This window comes from Gobius niger, assembly GCF_951799975.1.
Source record: "Gobius niger genome assembly, chromosome: 6".
Lineage (NCBI taxonomy): Eukaryota > Metazoa > Chordata > Actinopteri > Gobiiformes > Gobiidae > Gobius > Gobius niger.
In genome coordinates this window covers 29,000,848-29,023,482 of record NC_136857.1, presented here as the reverse complement: position 1 = coordinate 29,023,482, position 22,635 = coordinate 29,000,848, and the positions used below count along the sequence as shown (strand labels likewise).

At 44.5% G+C, this 22,635-nt stretch overlaps 1 protein-coding gene across 21 annotated transcripts in view; it reads left to right on the top strand.

The window, feature by feature from the left end:
• LOC306964092 (NACHT, LRR and PYD domains-containing protein 12-like) overlaps window positions 1-22,635 on the top strand; it is a 188,364-nt gene that overhangs the window by 50,262 nt on the left and 115,467 nt on the right. For 16 of the 21 annotated variants that reach the window (XM_079557962.1, XM_079557966.1, XM_079557968.1 and 13 more), the window contains one exon: window positions 12,015-12,191. The exons of the other annotated variants lie outside the window; for them this stretch is intronic. In XM_079557962.1, the coding sequence (XP_079414088.1) occupies window positions 12,015-12,191 (177 nt within the window). The remainder of the gene's footprint in view (window positions 1-12,014; window positions 12,192-22,635) is intronic. 21 annotated transcript variants of the gene reach the window in all.

The window sequence follows — 22,635 nt, the reverse complement described above, 5'->3', positions numbered from 1 at the left end:
ATTTAAATGTAATTCTTCATGTTCTCAGATGGTTCTGTATTTAAGTAGGACTTTGCTGATCTCAATGCAAAAATACACTGAAACACTGAATTGTTTGCATTTTGTTTATCAAAAATCATGAACGGCCGACTGCAAACACACTCCAGTTCTAAAATCATTTTATTAATTTGCTTAAGACAAAAATATATTGACACAAACCTGTTTTTCAGAGCTAAGAGTCAGAGACGGAGAGCAGAGTTCAGCTGTGAGTCTCTGAAGAGCGACAGGTCAAAGGACTTTATCATAACGTTTACTCCTGAAGCTGGATCTGATCAGACTCTGCTGTGAGTGGCTCTAATATCATTTATTTTACCTTTAGGACATAAAGAATTTGCTTGGTCAGTCAATCAATCAAACTTTATTTATAAAGTGCTTTTCATACCGAAGGTTTTCACAAAGTGCTTTACAGATTGCAACATTTAAAACAATATGTGTTGGCCCGAGAGAGAATGGGGCGGACTATGTTGGCTAATGTGTGGAATAAACGCCAGCTCAGAGTCAAAGATCACGCCCAGGTTCTTCACCTGTGACGAAGGATTAATATACAGTGACTGTAGTTTGGGCAAAAGTCTCTCTCTCTGGGCCTCAGGACCGATGATTAACATTTCAGTTTTGTCCTGGTTCAGCTGGAGAAAGTTTTCTGCCATCCAGGATTTGATTCTAAAATGCAGTTAAAAAGTGCATCTATTGGCCTGGTGTCATCAGGAGACATGGAGATGTATAACTGTGTATCATCAGCATAACTGTGAAAGTTGATTCCATGTCTCCTGATGACATCACCAAGAGGGAGTATATACAGGTTAAAAAGCACTGGGCCTAAAATCGAACCCTGGGGCACACCACATGTAATTTTATGGACCTTAGAGGAGCAGGTATCCACACTTACCATGAACATCATATCTGTGAGATAGAAACCATTTGTGTACAGCACCGGAGAGGCCGATTGGTTTTAAACGAGTTAAAAGAATAGTGTGGTCGACTGTATCGAAGGCAGCGCTTATGATTCTAAAATTAATGATTTTAGAATCATAATTTAATCTAAAATCATTTAAAATCATTTAAAGTCTCGATGCTGGGGTTTACCCCAAAGACAAACTGAAATTTCTCATGGACATTATGTGCAGTAATAAAATTGCTATGTTGGGTAAAAACAAGTTTTTCTAAAATTTTGCTTAAAAATGGTAAGTTGGATACCGGCCTGAAATTGTTCAGGTCATTGAAATCCAAATTGCTCTTCTTCAGCAGGGGCCTCACCACCGCCCCTTTAAAGGCAGCAGGGAAGACCCCCGTCTGAAGAGAGCAATTCATGATGGTTAAAAGCTCGTCTCTAAAAGATCCATAAAATGTTTTAAAAAACGGCGTTGGGACCGGGTCCAAAAGACATGTGGTGGGCCTCACTGAGGAGAAAACTTTATCAAGCATGTCAGCATTAACCAGGACAAAACTGTCCAGTGTTCGCTCTGAAGGCAGACACCCAGATGCATTTAAAACCATATTATGTTGGGAGGATAAAATATTACATCTGATAGTGTCCACCTTCCTCATGAAGTGGTCTGCAAACGTGTCGCAAAGGGAGTCAGACACTTTAAAATGGGTTTTGTTAAATTTCGGGTTCAATAAATGGTTGATTGTGGAAAACAACATTTTGGGGTTATTTTTATGGATACTGATTAGATTTGAAAAGTAGTAGTAGAAAAGTAGTTGCGTGCATTTCTTATTGCATTGTTGAATATTTTTTGATGCAGAGAGAACATTTGATAATTTATAGTATATTTTGTCCTTCCTCCATCTCCTCTCCGACCACCCTGCATTTTTGTTAAGTTTTTTAAGTTCTTCATTTCTCCATGGAGGAATGTGTTTTATGTTAATGCTTGGAGCAACTGTGTCCAGGGCGAACCGTAATTTGCTGTTAAACAATAAAATCAGGGGGAGCAGGGAAAACAAGAGGAGGACATTTCTCTAAAACATCAATAAAATTTGCAGCCACTTCAGGGTAAGATAACGTTTCCTGATGGGATGTTGTTCTTCGCGCAGTAGGTCTTTAAAAACAGATGAAGCAGCCACACTCTACTAAATTTTCCATTCCCAAAACGGGGCGCAGAGAATGGTCCGGAAACTATGCAAGTTTTGTTGTTGTTTTTGATGGTGTTGATGAGTGAAACGAAGGGTGATTTTGGAGGATGTTTGGGGCAGAGTTATTGATGTTCAGCACGAGATCACCTGGGTGGCAGGAGGTGTGGCCGTTAATCACCCTCACGTTGCGGATCATAGACGCACCAAGTGTGGCAGCTGAGGGGTTAACAGACAATAAATTATAATCATAATCTTAAAACAGGTATAGACTTTCCAACAATGCCACCCCAGACTTCCTGGGGAAATAGAGTATTACAGTTTAGAGGCTTGCAAGTAAGTATATTGAATTCAAGGCACCGGTTCCATTTAGTTTACAAACTTTTATGTTGCATTAGTAGAAAACATTTCATTTCAGTTGTATTCAGTGTATTTACAATTGTTCATTAATAAAATACCTTTTGGTTAAAAGGAGCTCTAGTGATTAAAATAAAACCCAAGGCATAAACAATGGACGCACGTTAGCGGTCTGGAGTGTGGTGCCAATCTAAGGAAAAACATACCGCTTAAGATGCGTTGATGCGCACAGACCAAGGCTGATTGACATGGAGGAGCAGAGTGCCAAGCCGTCGGCCAGGCCTGCAGCGTGGCTATAACCAAAGCGCTGGTTAGTAGTGACTTTTAAGACTGTTGGAAGTCCGCATAGACAAGTGAATGGGCTGAGGTGATAGCTACCTTTATGAAGGCGTCACACTGCGCGCACAGAAAAGGTGCCAAGCGATAGAGCGCAACGGTGCGGTCCGCACTGTTGCGGAGCTCACGGCAAACAGCGGCACTAAAAAGTAATACAAAGCGTCTGCTTAGTGAACGGATATTGCGTTAAAGCATTATTTTAGGAATTTGGACATAGATTGGAATCTACTTGGAGCTGGAGGACAAGGCGGCCAACACAGAGAACCCGCAAGAGTGTGTGGGGCAAAGAGGAGCGAACGAGAATGGGAGCGCTTATATAGTCCACCAAGCCAGCGCGACGGGGCGCCAAGTAAGAGCGCACCCCGCTCATCCCGGGCACTCGGCCCCGGCGTGCGAGAAGAGGAGGCGGTGGAACCCCCTGGCCCATCACCGGTGCTCGGACTCGAGGTGCGCGTGAAGTCGCCTCAGTCTACGGGCAGTGTCTTCGCACCACACTCACATGATGTTTGTGGGCAGCCCAAGTCCGGTAACTGGCTCTCATGGTGTAAGCCTGCAGGAGGTGGTGATCTGTCCGTGTAACCAGGAGCTGGGGCGTAGAGCAGACTACCGTGGTGTCTGACCGAATTAAGCTGGCGGTCCGATGCCAGGCGAAAGTCGTGGAGGGGGGGTCCCGGACTGAGTGAGTCCCAGCTGCGCTAGTGACAAGGGGCAGAGGGGGAAAACTCTCGTTGTCCAGGATGTCGAATCTGTTTTCCAGCGCTACGCCATCCGCGTGCTGGGGGGCAGACTTACGAAGAGCTTTGCTGACTGGGACTGACTTCCGTGGGTCAAACGAGTCGGACGTTTGGGCTTAGCATCGATTTGGAGCCAGTAGTTTACACTGCCGGGGACATGGTCGGAAGCGGCCTGCTGACGTGGACAGGTAGCATCTTTGAAGACATTCCCGGAAGACTGCATCGTGTCAGCGAGCTGAGCACTGGTGGAACTGGTTTCAGTTTTGCCCACGATTATCTCCGGAGTCCGAGATTTTAAACAACATGGAAATCCTTTGCTCCAGATCAGCGAATCTTTAGCTCAGACCAGCACAGTCCCCACAACTGGGCGTGGACTGAGTGTAGCCATTACCCAGCCGCTGGTTAGCACAAGTCCATGCTGAGGTTAGGAAGCGTTTAAAAGTTGTGAAGGTTTAGATCCAGGTAAACACGACGTGAAAAACGAAAGTGAACCCTGAGGTTTAAGAGAAACTTTTTTAAAGTCAGCTAAAACTGCATTTGTTTAAGAGCTTGCCTGAGCTGGCAACGAAACCACCGACGCATGCGCACACGCCAAACCGGAAATCTCCGGTGCCTCGGTTATTTCAAACTCTCATTATGAAGAGCAATAGTGGCCTGTAATGTCACTGTAGTGGTCCAAGTGCTACCCTTAGCTTACCAGAAACATAAAATAAGGACACAGGTACGTTGGTTGACAATCAGGAGGACAACAGTTCCCATTTAACCATATTTCATTTGTTTTAGTTTAGGTTTTCTTTGAGATTAAATTCTCCTGTTGTTTTTGTTGAACTACAAGTTATATAGTTATATAGTTTTGAACTATAATGTGAAATTAGACAGATGCTGATGACCGATCATTTTCACACAATATGAACATTATTCTTATTGATGAACAGAGATTTAAAGACTTACACATGAAGATCCAGTGAGTGAATGTGTGTCTCCACAGAGAGAGTCCTGGTCCGGCCCCATTGTCCTGTTGTCTCTGTGGGAGCGTCCTGAGGGATCCAGTCTCCTCCAGCTGTGGATACTGGCTCTGCAGACACTGTTTGTCTTCCACCTGGGACCAGAGCAGTTCAACACAGTCCTGTCCTCAGTGTGGACCAGGACTGAGCCTCCACAGCACTTTACAGAGTGAGACCTGTTCACACCAAAACTGGACATGGAACACTTATTTGTTTCTCTCTGTATATGTTGAACCATCTTCAGGCCCTGGACTTTGAGCTTCATTCTAACTGTGTAATGGTGTGTGCAGGTTCCTATAAGAGCGTTCTGGAGCAGAGGTGTGAGAGTGTGTCTGAAGGAGATGAAACAGGAGCTACAACTTCTCTGAACAGGATCTACACTGAGCTGTACATCACAGAGGGCCTCAGTGAAGAGGTCAGTACCCAACATGAGGAGAGGCAGATGGAGACTCTCTCCAAGAAGACTGTCCATGACGCTCCAATCAGGTGCCAGGACATCTTTAAAGCCTTACCCTCCAAGCACAAAGCCATCAGAGTGGTGCTGACCTGCGGCGTGGCTGGAGTGGGGAAGACCTTCTCAGTTGTGAAGTTCTCTCTGGACTGGGCCCAGGGCTCAGAGAACCAGGAGCTGGAGCTGGTGGTGCCACTGTCCTTCAGAGAGCTGAACCTGGTCAGAGAGCAGCGCTACAGTCTGCTGACGCTGATACATGTGTTCCACCCATCACTAAAGGAGCTCTCAGCTCAGACTCTGGCCCACAGTAAAGTCCTGTTCATCTGTGACGGCCTCGATGAGAGCAGGCTGTCTCTGGACTTCAGTCGTGAGCTCATCTCTGAGGTCACAGAGGAGTCAGAGGTCAGCCAGCTGCTGGTTAACCTCATCAGAGGCTCTCTGCTTCCTTCTGCCCTTATATGGATCACCTCCCGACCTGCAGCAGCCAATCAGATCCCTGCGCGCTGTGTGCACAGGTTCACAGAGGTCAGGGGCTTCATCACTGACCAACAGAAGGAGCAGTATTTCAGGAAGAGGTTCACAGACTCAGAGCAGTGTGACAGAGTGCTCTCCCACATCAGGACGTCCCGCAGCCTCCACAACATGAGTCAGCTCCCAGTCTTCTGCTGGATCACAGCCACCGTCCTAGACCACATGTTGAGAAGCAAGCAGAGCGGACCCCTGCCCCAGACCCTCAGCGACATGTACGCACACTTCCTGTTAGTGCAGACGCAGAGGAAGAGGAAGTACAGCCAGGAGAGCAGCGGCCCAGAGCTGACTCCGGCCGACTGTGAGCTCCTCCTGAAGCTGGGGAGACTGGCCTTTGAACAACTGCAGAGAGGAAACATCATGTTCTACCAAGAAGACCTGCAGCAGGTGGGTCTGGACCTGAGCGAGGCCTCAGTCTACTCAGGACTCTGTACAGAGATCTTCAAACGAGAGAGTGTCGTCTTCAACAAATCAGTCTACTGCTTCATCCACCTGAGCGTCCAGGAGTTTCTGGCAGCTGTTTACCACATTCATACATTTAACAACAAAAACATACTCAAGAAATTATTCACCACAATCCAGGGGTTTCTTACAAAAAACCTCCAAGAATCGTTCCTCAGTCCAAACGGCCGCCTGGACCTGTTTGTGCGCTTCCTCCACGGCCTCACTCTGGAGTCCAACCAGAGGCTTCTGGGAGCTCTTCTGGGTCCATCACAGATCGACTCAGAAACAAGACAAAGAGTCATCAACAACCTGAAGAAGATGAACACAAAGGACATATCTCCAGACAGAAGCATCAACATCTTCCACTGTCTGACTGAGTTAAACGACCACTCGCTCCATCAGCAGATCCAGGACTTCCTGAAGTCAGACAGATCAGAGAAACTGTCTGTGTCCCAGTGCTCAGCTCTGGCCTACATGCTGCAGATGTCAGAGGACGTCCTGGAGGAGCTGGACCTACAGAAGTACAATACATCAGAGGAAGGACGACTGAGACTGGTCCCAGCCGTGAGGAACTGCAGAAAGGCTCTGTAAGTCCAGATGGAACATTAAAGCTGTAACATGGACCATATTGTTCTGATTATAAAAGTGTCACTGTTCTCACAGGCAGCAGCTCTGCTTTGTTTAATTACTTTTAAATTGTTATTTTACAGATTTTCAGGCTTTAAACTCTCAAAGGTTCATCTTGAAGTGGTGGCGTCGGCTCTGAAGTCCAGTCCTTCTCACCTGAAACATTTAGCCCTGAATAATAACTCAGTGGTGAACTCTGAAATGAAGGTGTTGTGTGACGGACTCCAGAGTCCAAACTGTCGACTGGAGACTCTGAAGTAAGTCCCTGTCCAGTCTGATGAACGAGGCCAAACACCATGAACTTTATTGACTCTTTTGAAATGTGTCTAACAGAGAGCATCAAATAAGAAACATTCCCACATCATTAATGCTCACATTCACATTCCAGTTTCAGCATTTGATCTAAAAGATGGAAAAGAGTGGAGTTTTTCATATGTTGAGTCGGCCCTGTATCTTCTCCCTGAGAGAAGGAGATTATATTCAAATAAATACTTTTAAACTTGTCCAAACGGCTCAAATCCAGTGAAATCTGGTGAATTCACATCATTGTAACTAGTGAAGATATGGCTTTATGCAAAGTGTCTGAAAACAGAGAAAGGTTTGTCTCAGACAGAATCTGACACTGAATGAAAACTGAAATATCAGGTCGTCAGCACAATCTCATATGAGCCTCTGTTACAATTAGGGGGCGTTTTTTTAATAAAAATCACGATTATTTCCCCCATACTGATGCACTTTTCTGGACCGAGAATGTCTGATGTATTTCCTGGGATCTGCTGGAGCCACTCCTCCAGTTTGGGGGTCACTGCCCCGAGTGCCCCCCTTTCTCCAGCTCTTCTCTGAGCCCCTGGTATTTCTCTAGTTTCTTGTGTTCCTTTTTCCTGATGTTGAAGTCGCTTGGCATTGCTATGTCGACCACAGCGGCTTTCCTCTGCTCTTTGTCCACCACCACAATGTCCGGTTGGTTCGCCATTACCATTCTGTCCGTCTGTGTCTGGAAGTCCCACAGGATCTTGGCTCGGTCATTCTCGACCACCTTTGGAGGTTTTTCCCACTTTGACGTTGGGGTTTCCAGCCCATACTCTGCACAGATGTTCCTGTACACTATACCAGCCACTTGGTTATGGCGCTCCATGTAAGCTTTCCCTGCCAACATCTTACACCCTGCAGTTATGTGCTGGATTGTCTCATTGGCCTCTTTGCACAGTCTACACCTGGGGTCTTGTCTGGTGTGATAAATCTGGGCCTCTATTGCACTGGTGCTCAAGGCCTGCTCCTGTGCAGTCATGATGAGCCTCTGTGCTGTCCTTTAGTCTGTCTCTGTCTAGCCATTGGTAGGATTGCTGTATATCAGCCACTTCAGTCATGTTTCGGTGGTACATGCCGTGCAGGGGCTTGTCCTCCCATGATGGGACCTCCAGCACCTCATCTTCTGTTCCCCATTGTCTGAGACGTTCACTGAGTACGTCATCTGTCGGAGCCTTGTCCTTGATGTACTTATGGATCTTGGATGTTTCATCCTGGATAGTGGCTCTCACGCTCACTAGTCCTCGGCCTCCTACAGTCTCAGGGTACTGGATTTGGGGTGGAACCCTCCGTGCATGGTTAGGAGCTTTCGCGTCTTAACATCTGTGGTCTGTATCTCATCCTATGGCCAGCTTATTATTCCTGCAGGGTATCTGATTTCTGGCAGGGCGTAGCTGTTTATTGCCCGGGACTTGTTCTTGTCATTGAGCTGGCTTCTTAGGACCTGCCTTACTCGTTGGAGGTATTTGGCCGTAGCCGCTTTCCTTGTCACCACTTCGAGGTTGCCATTTGCTTGTGGGATTCCGAGGTACTTGTAACTGTCCTCAATGTCTGCTATTGTTCCTTCTGGGAGTGAGACCCCTTCTGAGTGGACAACCTTCCCTCTCTTAGTCACCATCCGCCCACACTTCTCTAGTCCGAATGACATCCCAATGTCTGCACTGTATATCCGGGTGGTATCGATCAGTGAGTCGATGTCTTGCTCATTCTTAGCGTACAGCCAGTGTTAATTTTGACAACATATTTTAATTTAGTCTTAGTCTTAGCCTTTTGACTAAAATGTAATTTAATTTTAGTCGAGATTTAGTCGAAAAAATCTTTTCAATTTTAGTCTAGTTTTAGTCAACTAAAATTGCATGTCAATTTTGTCGACTAAATTTAAGACTAATTTAGTCGACTTTACATTGATAATATTCATTATAATCATATTTAATCCAGGTCCTCTGCTTCATGGAGCTGCTCCTCATGAACAAAGCTCAGAGCTGATCCTTTGGCAGAGAATTTACATGATCTGAGGCTCTTTCAGACTGTCATTAGAAGTTTGGATGATTTTAGTCTCTCCTTTTCATTTTTATTTAGTCTTATTTTAGTCGTCTAAAATGTCTGGACATTTTAGTCATAGTTTTAGTCTCATGAAAAACTTTTAATTTAGTTTTAGTCCAATTTTAGTCGTCAAAAATATCACTTTGACTAAAATTAAGACTTAATATATTTTTGTCGAAGAAATTAACACTGCGTACAGCTTGATGTCATCCATTTAGAGGAGGTGACTGATGGTGGCCCCATTCCTGAGTCGGTATCCAAAGCCAGTCTTGTTGATTATTTGGCTGAGGGGGTTCAGACCTATGCAGAACAGCAGTGGGGACAGGGCGTCTCCTTGGAATATGCCACATTTGATGGAGACTTGTGCAAGTGGCTTGCCATTGGCTTCAAGGGTGGTTTTCCACAACCTCATCGAGTTTGCAATGAAGGCTCTTAGGGTCCTGTTGATGTTGTATAGCTCCAGGCATTCAATGATCCAAGTATGTGGCATTGAGTCCTTCTTGTAATCAATCCAGGCAGTGCTCAGGTTAGTGTGTCGGGTTCTGCATTCTCGAGCGACTGTTCTGTCTACCAGGAGCTGGTGTTTGGCACCTCTGGTATCTTTACCGATTCCCTTCTGAGCTGTGCTCATGTATTGATCCATGTGCTTACTTATCTTAGCCGCTATGGTGCCGGACATGAGCTTCCACGTTGTGGAGAGGCAGGTTTTTGGCCGATAGTTGGATGGGACTGTACCCTTGAGGGATCCTTCAGGATCAGGATTGTGCGCCCTTCGGTTAACCATTCAGGGTGATTCCCATCCCTCAGCAGCTGGTTCATTTGTGCTGCCAAGCGCTCATGGAGTGCCGTGAGTTTCTTCAGCCAGTAGGCGTGTATCATGTCAGGGCCTGGTGCTGTCCAGTTTTTCATACCTGAAGCTCTTTCTTGGACGTCTGCCACTGTGATGGTAACTGGATTCTGTTCAGGGAGGTTGCTGTGGTCCTCTCTCAGAGCCACCAGCCACTGTGCATCACTGTTGTGTGCTGCCTCCTTCTCCCATATGCCTTTCCAGTACTGTTCAGTTTCCAGCCTGGGTGGGTCTGCTCTGTTATTGTTACCCTGCCACTGTGCGTACACTTTCGCTGGTTGAGTTGCGAACAGACGATTTACTCATCTGGCTTCGTTGTCTCTCGTGTATCTCTTTAGGCGGCTGGCCAAGGCTTGGAACACTGAGCTACTAGTTGTTTCGCCGTGAGTTTGGAAGTAACCATTTCTCCCACATCCTCTGCATGTAGCCTCTCTGACTAGGGTGACTGGAGTAGTAGCATTCCATCAGAGCCCTGTTCTCGCATCTCGCCCATTTCCGCCTTGTTCCAGTAGCCCATTTTACATCGAGGTGCTCTGGTTCCCCAGCACCTGACGCAGACCTTGTTTGGCCGGGCGATGTCTGAGCCGGCATGTCATTCATTTCATTGTCTCTCATCATTGAGGTAGGCAGTAGCGTGAAGGGTCTTGCCTAAGGACCCACACTGGCAGCCCATTTCCCCAACGGGAGGTAAGAACCGGGGTTAACTGTGTGCAAGTATATATATATATATATATATATATATTAGAGGTGGGCATAGATTCATTTTTTAAAATTAATATTGATTAATCTAGATTAAAATGGCTCGCTTGAATTCTGCCGAAACCATTCAGAATATGTGTGCTACCCAAAAAATGACTAAAAGTAAGTCTTTGAGAACGAGTTGGTGGTGCGTTAGACCAGGACTTTTATCGATACTCCTTATCGATCCGGTACTTTAATGGAACTCTTATTGGTACTTTAAAAGAAAAAAGAAAAACGTTAGATAGAGGCTACTGTATATAGGCAATGTAGCCTAGGCCAATATTTTTTATTTAACTTTTTTATTACACATTTACTCTGCATTTGGACCTAATGTATTTCCAATTAGTGCAAACACTTAATATATGGGAGGTAAAATACAAGTATAGACCAAAATGTAAAGTGTAATATTTTTGAAAATAATCTAGTAAGTAAAGGATTAAGTGTCATACATGTTTGTTAATCAGGCTGTTGGTTAGATTTGGCTGGAGCTATTGGGACTGAGCCTAAAGGAAAACTGCTGTAAAACAATGCCCTGGAGCCACTTTCAGCTTGTGTCCAGTGGGTCAACACCGGCCGCACTGACACGTGTGCGCGTTCACGCCACTGTCAAGTGCTTATTTTAGCGTGGGTGATGCGACCCCGTTAGCCCGACTGTACTCACAGAATAAGTAAATAAACTCACTGTGGATCAGTCGTAGAACCTGCTGCTCTTCGCGTCTTTATCCGATTCTCACTCGTCTGGTCATAGCGTCCATTTGGCAAAACTTAATCCATAACAAAAGTAGCTCCAGCATCCGCGTGGCAGTTGTTTTGGTTTCAGAGGAATCACGTAACAGCGAGGCTGCGCGTGAGATGTGTTCATGGACCGTAAGAAGTGCGGGAAAGGCGAGTTTTTCACAAATGCGCGGAAAAACCGGACAAATAATTTGCAGTCTGATACACTTTGCTTGCGCCAGAGGCCTCAGGCCGGAATACTTTAAGCCCTGCATAAAATATCACGGTGAAAGTCATCATAGCTCGCAGAGTATAGGCCCAGCTCCCAACCCAGCTTTGAGAATAGATTAACGGCGATATTTTTTTTTTATCGCCCGATAAGAGTCTCGCTGCGTTAACGCCGATAACGGCCCACCACTAATATATATATATATATATATATATATATATATATATATATATATATATTCTTCTTTCTTATCTTTTATATATCGTTTATTCAAAACCTAAGCTCAAACAAAAACAAATGCTTTCATCAAGTCTCATTTAACGCAGAAAACTCTTCCATTGTCTCGACCAAACCCCCAAACTAGGTACTGTTTGTGCCAAAGAAATGGCTTTATACCTGTCATTGTAAAGTCCCATGACCATTATTGAGATTGACAAAGGAGAGATTGCGATTTCGATTAAATTTCGATTAACTGCCCAGCCCTTGTTACAATCAATATATTCAAATAGTTTAATCACCTGTTCATCATTAATTCTTTATTCAGATTGGAAAACTGCAGTTTGTCAGAGTCCAGCTGTTCTTCTCTGGCCTCAGCTCTGAAGTCCAACCCCTCACATCTGAGACACCTGTATCTGAACTATAACCCAGACCTGAAGGACTCTGGAGTGGAACGTCTGTGTGATTTCCTGCAGAATCTGGACTGTCGACTGGAGACTCTGGGGTCAGTTCACTCTTACTGTCACACACTGGACATGTTCCACAGCTTTACCTCAGTCATGAACACAAGTCCATCCAGAAAAGCACACGCTGTTGTGGATGAAGAGGAGGCTGCACCAGAGACAAAGAAAGTCTCTGTATTTATCAGACAAAACACAGAAGAGACTTCATATTAAATGATTGTACAGAAACAATAATATATCAAACCATCCATGATATACCTGTGTATATTTGTACACCGGTGTGTATTTCTAATACTGCTAGTCAGGCTTCTGCCCTGGACTCTGACCTCCCTCTCCACACTGGCTTTGTCCTGCTGCCTTCAAGCTGCAGCTACAGGACTCTGAGGCAGAGGCGGCTCCTTCAGCTCAAACTTTGTCCCCTCTGCTATAGCTGCTTTAAACAGTCTGTAATCTTTGGCTGGTCCTCATGTGGATTTGTAACATGGAGTTTAGTTGCAACTATCAATTATTTTAGTAATCGATTAATCTATCGATTATTTGCATCGATTAATCGGATAATAAAAAACAGTTTTAAACAAAGGATTTTTCTGCTAGAAATAGCATTTATTTATTCTTTTCTTGTCACTTTGTCCCAAAAGCAGCAACATTTCACTCTCATTAAGAGACACCGGTCCTTATGTCCATGATGAGGAGAGAGAGCAGCTTCATAGTGTCTTTTAAATGAGTACTTTTATTCTAATTCAAGTGAAGTAGGTCCTGATTGGAGACAGCATCTTGAAATGTTTTGATGTTTGAAATTGATTTCTTTGCTGGGATCGCAACCAGAAGGGTTTCCTAAAAGAGGAGAAACATTTTAATTATTTTTGTCATAGTATTGCTATAGCAGGGATTAATGTGTCAGTTTGCATGGTTCATAAATGTATTTGTTGTGAGCAATGAAAGGATGGATATGAGAAACTTTAAAGTACAGATGAGACAGTGTGACTGTGCTGGAGTTTTATTCTGCTTTTGAAATAGTGTGACCGCCTTAAATAGTTTAAACAGACCAGTGGGACAATTTGGCAGAACTTTGAAGGACAGAGAAATTATTATTATTATTTTTTTTATAGATCAGGCATTTTAATCCCACAAAAAGACACACACACCTTTTTATTATTGCAACGTAAATGACACTGAGCAACAGATATATTACAAAGCATTTGGATGTAAAAAATAATGATAAAAAAATCATGAGGTCGGCTTCAATAAAAAAAGTGGAACCTGTTAAGCATGGAGGAACAGAGAACGACATGGCTCTGCAGGACAGTCAAAGGAGGGACAGGTGGTCACTCTATTTAGATCTGTGGATTTATTTATCTTAATTTAAATCGTAGATACAGCGTAAAGATATTTAGCGCAAAAACTTTGCAGCAACGGAGAAGTAGATACAGTAGGATGTAAAAGTCTGTGTTTGGTAAGGGGGAAAGGAGAGACGTTACCTTACCTTATGTCACACTTTGAAGTAACAGTGGATGAAAGTGATGAAAGTGTAGATGGTCCTGATAGTAAATCATCACTGATGCAGTTGTCAGTATTGCTGTGGCGGTAGCGGGGGGAGCGGTGTCCTTTCGCCTCGTTCGCCTCCGTCCTGTCTTCGCCTGTCGTTACGGAGTTTCTTGTTGTTTGAGCCGTGTTTTGATGATTACAACAGCCTGGTTCTCTGCTCCGCTACCTGGCTCTGCCCAGCTATGAGGTTTAGCACAGCGAGCTCCGCTCTGTTGTTTACAACAACCATAGAGCTGCGCTCTTGAGAAGCGGATGTGCGGAAACAAGCGCCACTTCAATTCCGGGCACTTATGCGGCCCCGTTTCAAACGGTTTTAATGAGAAATATTAATAAAGCGAGTAATCGAAGCGGGAAAATAATGTTCGAAGCATTTTACTAATCAAGTTAATCGATTTTATCGATTAATCGTTGCAGCCCTAATGGAGTTGTTTGTGATGTGTGTGTGGTGTGGTGGAGGCTGTGAAAACGAACTTCCTCCTGTGGGACAATAAAGGTCTATCTATCTGTGGAGGCTCTGCAGGTGCTTAAGGCGAGACACGGCTATGAAAGACTGAGACATGTTCTCACACACGTGTTACTGAACTTTAGGGGCTGTTTTCTCTCCACTTTAGTAGATCCTACACACTCTGAACTTTCACATCTTGGACATGACATTTATACGTTTTTTTCAGAGGGATCTAATTCCCACCAGCTTTATTGAGCTTTGAACCCCCCAAAAAAACAAGCCAACTTTTAATTTTGACAGATTTAAAATCTAAACAAGTTATCCATTATTCCCTCTGATTATTTTTTTGTTGCTTACAGTGCCTCTCGAAAGTACTAATACACCTTGAACCTTTGCACATTTTGTCACGTTTACATGGTGAGCTCCTTGGCCTTCATGATGTTGTTTAGTGACCAATACACTCCGACCACAGCTCTGAGGCCCTCACAGAACAGCTGAAATTATACTGAGAGTAGATTACACACAGGTGGCCTCTATTTAATGGGTAGGGCAAGGTGTGAACAATCTGCCGTCATCAGGAATGTTATAAAGGCAATTTAATGCTCTCGGAAAAATTCTGTATGAATACTTGTCCACGCCCCACTTTTCACTTTTCTATTTTTTGAAAAATAAAATCATGAAATAGAATCATGTATCATTTTGCTTTCACTTCACAGTTGTCTGTTCCTTGTGTGTGAACTTTCAGTAAAAACATGACAAGTTGTAAACAGTTGTAAACATGACAATGTGCACAAGTTTAAGGTGTATTAGTACTTTTGAGAGGCATAGTATATATCAAGGCAAATCTCTACATTTAAATTGTTTCCTTGTTCACCTGCAGTGTCTCGCCTTAAACAACAACAGCTTTGTTAAGAAAGGGCTCTGGCTCTGTGTTTTGGATGAAATCTGACAAGTTGCTGCATAATCTCTTTCTTTTGCATTGCACTAACAACATGACAAAGAAAACCACCATGTAAAAGTCATTTAATGACTAAGGGTAATTCGGATGGTGTAACAAACGTGTTTATTGTTAGTTTTGGGCCAGAATGTGACTTTTGTTTTGCCACCAGTATTTTCTAGCTCTGTCTTAAACCCCTCAGCCATATAGTTCACCAGGGCTTCATAGAGTTCACTAGAGCTTCACTGCACTCCTCTTCCTCATCTGTGACAACATCATGGACCTTCTGGATGTTACAATCAATACATTCTAATAGTTTCATCATCTGTACATCATTTATTCTTTATTCAGATTGTGGGGCTGCAGTTTGTCAGAGTCCAGCTGTTCTTCTCTGGCCTCAGCTCTGAAGTCCAACCCCTCACATCTGACAGAACTGGATCTGTGGTTTAACGACCTGAAGGACTCAGACGTCCACGAGCTGCGTGAACTCCAACAGAGTCCTCACTGTCGACTGGAGTTTCTACAGTGAGTATATACTATAGTGTAGTGAACAGGAGTGGATCAGAGCAGAGTCTGGTTTGGCTGATCTCAGTGAATGTGGCTCTGCTGAATCCACATGAAACAGTCCCAAACTGCCCCTCCTGATGCTGCAGTCCAGCCTCCTGTCTCAGGCTCCATTGGACAAAACATAAGGACTGTTGGACTCTGTTTAGGCCAGTCTGCTCTGATTGGTCACTGCAGCTTCCTCAGTCCTTACTCCCATTATTACAAGGTTTGTAAAACAGCACGTCGACCTGGGACTGATGTGATGGTCACAAATCACTGGAACATGTTGGAAAAAGTCATCAAACGGGATACATTTCATTTTCTTAAACCATCCTTCGAAACACCAGACTATTACACACTGAATAGTGTGTAAATGACTGCTAAATGACTGTTTCTCTTCCCTCTGTGTCTAATAACTGTGTGTGTCGTCTCTTTACAGCTGGAGGACTAACCAGACCTTGTCCTGAGTGTTGATCCTGGACAGAGGGAGCTCATGGACCAGACTCAGCCCTGTCCACACCTGACATTTACTGTGTCCTCTCACTGACCTGGACAACAGCTCTGAAACTACACTGAGACATTCTGCTTCCATTCTCGCTCCGACAGAGTCTTACCATCGTTAGACGCCACATTTTAGATCAAGAGCTGAAGACAAGTCCTGTTTACTGTATTGAGCACATTTCAAAAACACTCCTAGTTCAACAAAGAGCTTTACAAGTTCTTTTGAGTCGACTCCAGTTCTAGTTTAGTCCTGGTTTAGTGTTAGCATCAGATACCTCGTGTATCCCCGACCTTGTCATCCCCACACAGCTCCGTTTGTGATTGGTGCGGAGCCGAATCAAGCAGCTTCAACTTTTTAAACCAAGTGTACATGCAAATCCTCACCCACCCACATGGGGGCAGCAGAGGGGCACAGATCGTAGGCATGCAGTTGGTTAAGTTTAGTGGTTTATTTGCTCGGGATAGTGCATGTTAATGAACATTTAGCCTTGGGCTAATTTCCATTCCAACCTACGCAGACGAAACTCCACACAGAAAGGCCCCGTCCAGGTGGGAATCGAACTATTCTTTTACAGGGCCCTGGGCATAGGCGACCCAGGCAGCAGCACATTATTGGGCTGTGAGCTTAACCACAATTTTCAACAGTGTCTCCGTTGATATAAACAATTTTTACTTTTGTAAGATTTTCTATTATCTTTTATTATTGTGAATAAATCATCATTAAAATCTTCAAATCCATGTTTGATTTGTTCATGTTTACTCTATATCTGTAACTCATGAAATATTAAAAACTAATCCCGTGTGCACTATCTTTAATAAGCTTCATGAATATTACTGTAATATAGTGTGTTGTATTGTAAGCACTTTGAATTGCCTTGTGTATGAATTGTGCTCTACAAATAAACTTGCCTTGCCTTGCAATTAAAGCAGTACTAAGTGTAATGTGTGTTTTATTGTGAAAGTCACACCTGCATTATGCCCCTTGCCACTACAATCCGTGTACCTTTCGATCATTAGTTATTCCGTTTCAAAATAAAATCAGAAAAACTAATTATGTGGTTGTTTTATTGTATTTCCATTTTCTAAATTAAATTGAAAAGGCAAAAAATTCTAAATAAAATATTGACCAATTTCTTTGCTCTGCAGTGGAAACAAACACTGCTAAAACAACTTCCGTTATTTTGTTCACTTCTGCTTCGGTTTGATTTGCTACTGGAAATGATGAGTAACTTTTTCTCTGCCTCTCTCTCCCTCGCGCAAGAGGGAAACAAAAACAAACAAAAGAGGTCGAGCTTCAACGCGATCTCCTCTGTAACCGTTGTTTATTATGTCATTAGGACTTTTATTTCTCAAACTCGTTGCTGCTCACTTTGAGCTCCTCGTGGAGCTGCAGCAGCCGAGGTGACCGGGGCGGAGGAGGAGGAGGCAGTGCGCGGTGATGACGCTTCGGAGGCGGCCAAGAGCGGAGCTGAGCGAACAGGTGGAAGATGTGAGTGTCGGGGCTCCTGTAGCCGCCTCGTCACTCACGGACTCCACGCGCCTTTTTCTCTCCCATGGCCCGGGAGAGCTGGTGCTGGGAGCGTTCGGGAGCTCTCTCTCTCTCTCTCTCTCTGTTTCCCCAGAGCCGCGCTCTAAAACCCTTTCCCGTCGTGCATTCCCAAACTGTCCCTCTGCCACTCCTCTCTCCGTCCACCCCACTTCAGCAGTGACTTTTGTTTTGCAAAGTAATCATGCACAACTAAAGTGACAAAGAGGAATAAAAAAATATATAATAACGCGCATACCCGTCGCTATGGGCGGGGCCATAGGGGGCCGTGCCCGTCCCCCAAGATGCTTGTGCCCCCAGACACAGATGTGGTGTCGTCTACGTGATACGCAGGTATACGCCGTATAACCACGAGAAGCCACTACAAACTGGGCAAAGATAGGCTACGTATCACTCATTTGCGCCGTGTTACTTTTGCGCTTACTGCCCGAGTAGAGACAAGCCCAAACTCCACAACAAGTAACTATTTCCTCCCGAGAGAGGGGACCGGCGGCATTTCATCCCTCTCTCTCTCTCTCTGGCACGGTTCCCTCTAAGTTGCGCTCGTGCGCAATTGCGCACGGCTCTCGTGTTGTCTGGGCACAAAATAAAATATAGCTGATATGATAGAGGAGTATTAACGATCATCCTCCGCTCTGAGAGTCCACGATGTCGGCCTCTTTATGCTCATGTCCCCGTCCCGGCTCGTGAGAGGCTTTTGGCAAAGGCAGTGACAGGTGCTCGTGTGTGTTTTACTACAAAGCGCTGAAGTCCGCCGAAAAGACCCCGCGTTCCAAGTGTGCGTTTTACACTCAGACACTGGAGCTTTAGTGAAGCTGAGAGAGACTGAAAAGTGGACGCGGCCAAAGCACTGACCGAGCCACATTCATGGTCCAAAAACGGTGGTGAGGGGGGTGGGAGTGTGGGGGTGCAGGCGCTCGTTCTACAGCCCCAGAGTCCGGTCGTTTTCCACACTCAGAAACGTGTTTTCGTTGCATCGGCGCAGTATTCTGCACAGACAAGGCCCAGCTCATTCAGCTGCTTTTGAAAAGGACCTCACTCTCATAAATTCAAGTTTGAGTAGAAGGATGTGTTGATGAGGAGGTTCAACTCGGAGAAACGTCACCTGCAACTGTACTGACGTTTCCGCCACGAGGACTCATGTTGCAGCTGTAGTTGGTCTGGTCATATTTGCTGTTGATTATGTTTAAAGTAATGATCAGTGTGCGCCAGGGCTGCGTGAATACCATATGAAAATATGTATTTAATAGTAAATGTGCCCCCCGTGGATTTCATATGCCCCCCTTAAGACTGACGTCTGGCGACGGGACTGATAACGCATGTGTCCTCTCCTCCTGGCGCCTGCAGCTGCATTTCCCCGTGTTCGCGCTGCTTTCCGCCGGCTTCAGTGTCGCTGCCACAGGGCCAGGACCGCACGACTCGCAAAAAATATGAAAATAAACATGTTTGAAAACCTTGTGACCGTGCGGTTTTCACTCGTACGTTCGTCGTTAGCAGCTACTCGTGGCTCGTAGCCCCCTGTACACTGCATGACAGAGACTCACAGTGTCTGCCCAGCTTTTTAAGGTCGTTTTCCAAGCAGAATCTCCTCACGATTATTTCTGAGCAACCATTCCGTCCGTGGTAATATAAAGCATCTCTGATCTCTGCATGTGTTGCCCAATTTTTAAAAAGTATCTGCATAAAACTTTCCAAACAAGTGTAGGAGCGGCTCTGAGCTGAGGTCTATCCTCACTTCCGGTGTCGCAAACAATAATAAAACGAAATAATAGTAACGTCATAATTTTGGGGGGAATTTAAAACAACTAGAACCAAAACAAGCACATTGACATTGACGTATACAAGATTTCTTTTTCTAATTCAAGTTTAGAAAGGGAAAAAAACAAAAAACAAATGGAAATGTTGTTTTTCTGATTTTATTTTGAAACGGAATAACTAATGATCGAAAGGTACACGGATTCACTAACGGTTCGTCCGTCTTTTTTCGGAGTTGAATAAACTCAGCTAAAAGCTACAATCGTCTCATCCATGTCTCCCCGTACTTACAACAAATAAGTACATTACACTAAGTAACTTGTTTACCTTAATAAATCCTTTCCGTAGTCCCTCTGGGGGTAATACAAGTGTTGATGGGATGATTGGGGTTTTTTCATCTCCCCCTGGTGTCTCTGGCCAGAAAACCACACTTGCAACTTGACTGCCACAATAATAGAATCACAAAGTAGAAGCTAACAGGCTTACGGGCAAAGCTAACTGTGGGCTGGCTCCACTTTAAACAGTATTTACAGCCAAGATTGAGTGAAAAAAAATATTTCCATTGTGTAATTGGATGTACAATATCCCTCTCTCCCTTTGTCTTTTCTGTCAGCGTAGTATTTACTCTCACGGACAATTACGGACGATTACTCGCAACTTGCTACGACACCCGCAGTTGCGCTTATGGCCTCTAGGAACAAGAGTTACTTAGTACTGCTTTAAATATGGACTCATCTTTAATCTACAGTTAAAGCGTTGCGTCTTGTTCTAAAATAATCCTGTTTCCTCATTTTCCCTGGAGCTTATTGCACAGGGGACAGTAGAATGTGGGAGGTCCCTTTATTAGTGTGACCGGGTCACTGTGGGTAAATGTATAGGGTAGTCATTTGTCCAACTGGGGTGCTGCAGTGAACGCACCATCCAAGGTGCGTCTCCCCTGCGTGTTCACTTCCGCTTGCCCTGATTAGTAATGCACTAAAGCACTAAAGCTGTGAACGCCGTGCAGCATTCAGTCTCGGGGCCGTGGGTTCGAGTGGCGCATGGTGTTTTAAGAATTGGCTGGTACTGGCCTCTCCTGTAAAGGCGCCAGAAGCCCCGGTTTGGCCATAGTCGGGTGTATATAAGTTGGCCTTTGTTGCCCAATTTATGGCTCTAAATTGTGCTCTCCCTTTTTTTTTAGTGTGAGTGAATTTTGTCAGTTACTGGGTGGGTTACTGACGAGTCGCAGAAACAAAGCTGCCTTAGAGATGAACCATAGCCCTGCCTCTTAACATAGAAATGCACTTTTCCACGTAAACATTAGCACTTAGAAACCAAGCACTTTAGGCTGTGAATGTGGATTTAGTTTATCATTTTGTTCTTTTGACTTTGGTTTGGGTTACTAATTTGTTTGCAGTTTTGTTTGTTATTCTATTCTTATTTTTGTTAAACTAGTCCATGTTTACTTTCTGGAGTGTGGGTGCTTGAAAATACTGTACATTTGAAAGAAATAACCTATTTTTAATAACTGTAAAATAAAAAGATATACATTGTTGTACTACTTCTGACTTTGCTCATTTTTGTAGCCAGACCTACCTGCCTATTTTCAAAGGGAAACCCTCTGCTAACTTAACATACGAGCATAGTGCAGACCAGGGGGCTCGTTTCCCCGCCCTTGTCCACAGCACGTTTAAGAGGTTACATTAGATTGGTGTCAGAAAACTGTCAAGAACAGTACCCACGCAACCATGATGAATCAGTTCGACCACCCAAAGATGGACTGGGATGCAGTGGACTTACATCAGGAGTTTCAGAGGTTTCGTAGCCACGTTAGTGTCGTGTTCGCGCATCCTCTGTCTGCACTGGAACCCGAACAGAAGGCGGGCTGGATTGTTACGTGGATTGGCGAACAAAGGAGAGCCGCTTGACTGGGTACACCATGAGAAAGACGACCCTGTCAAAGCTTTGGATAAGTTTGCTGGCTACGTGAGACCGGGAAAAAATAAGCTCTTTTTGAAAGATTTGAGGCTACTACTACTGGACTGTGACCATGTTGATGGCGACGACATGTTGATTGACGCAATAATTGTGGGCGTAAAAGAAAAGCGTGTCCAAGAGAGGCTACTGGTGAAGGTGAAGGAGGTGAAGACTTGACATTGGCAAAAACAATAGAAATCCCCCAACAGTTTCAAATGTCGCAAACACAAAATGAAAATTGTTCGAGAGGAGGATGCACAGATGTCAACAGTGTCAACCAAGCCTTTGCACGAAATAAAAAGGCATACAGTCTCGCCCAGGAAAAGCCCGCCCAACAAAGACAAAGTGTTCAAAACCAAACTAAAAACTGTTCAAAATGTGGAAAAGACCCAAAAAATAAATGGAACCAGGGAAAGTGTCCGGCAAAAGGCTTAACATACTCGTGATCCCACAAACTAAATCACTGGGCATCAGTTTGTCACAGCCGCTCTGTGAGTGCAGTGAATGTGGAGTAACATAACACAAGTGATGAAGAAATCTTGGACATAAACTTGACAACAGATGCAGTACAAGTTGCAATCATGGCAGATGATAAGTGGTTAGTAAACACTGACATTGTGTCTCAAAAAGGGCAGTTTCTGATACAGATACAGGTGCAAAGTGTAACACACTCACACTGAACTGCTACCAGTCACTTGGTCATCTTTCCTGATGACATTCAACACCCCAATAGGGAGATACAGAAGGCTGAGACTACCCTTTGGTGTAAAATGTGCACCTGAGATTTTTCAACGCATCATGGACCAAATGCTCGAAGGCGTCAGCGGAGCTACTGGCATCATGGATGATATCCTCATGAAGGAGCACGATGAAATCCTCAAAAAGGTTGAAAACTTGCAACAAATGCCACATCCGCCGAACAGCAATGCTTTATGTGTGACATTTGATCACAGCTGAGGGACTAAAGCCAGACTCTGCTAAAACTCAGGCTGTAAGGTGCATGCCGCCACCGACAAACAAATAGGGTGTGCGTCGCTTCTTGGGATTCGTGACTAATTTATCAAAGTTTATTCCTAACCTAAGTGAGATCGACGCCCCACTCAGACAGCTTACCAAAAGTCAGAGCCGTTTTTTCCTATAGGCAAACTATGCATGTTGCGTAGGGCCCCAGCAGCTGCAAGGCCCCCACATCTCAGTCATACTACGGTGTTGTTACACTGTCCGTGGCCTTTTTGTCTCAAAGAAGAGTTGAAT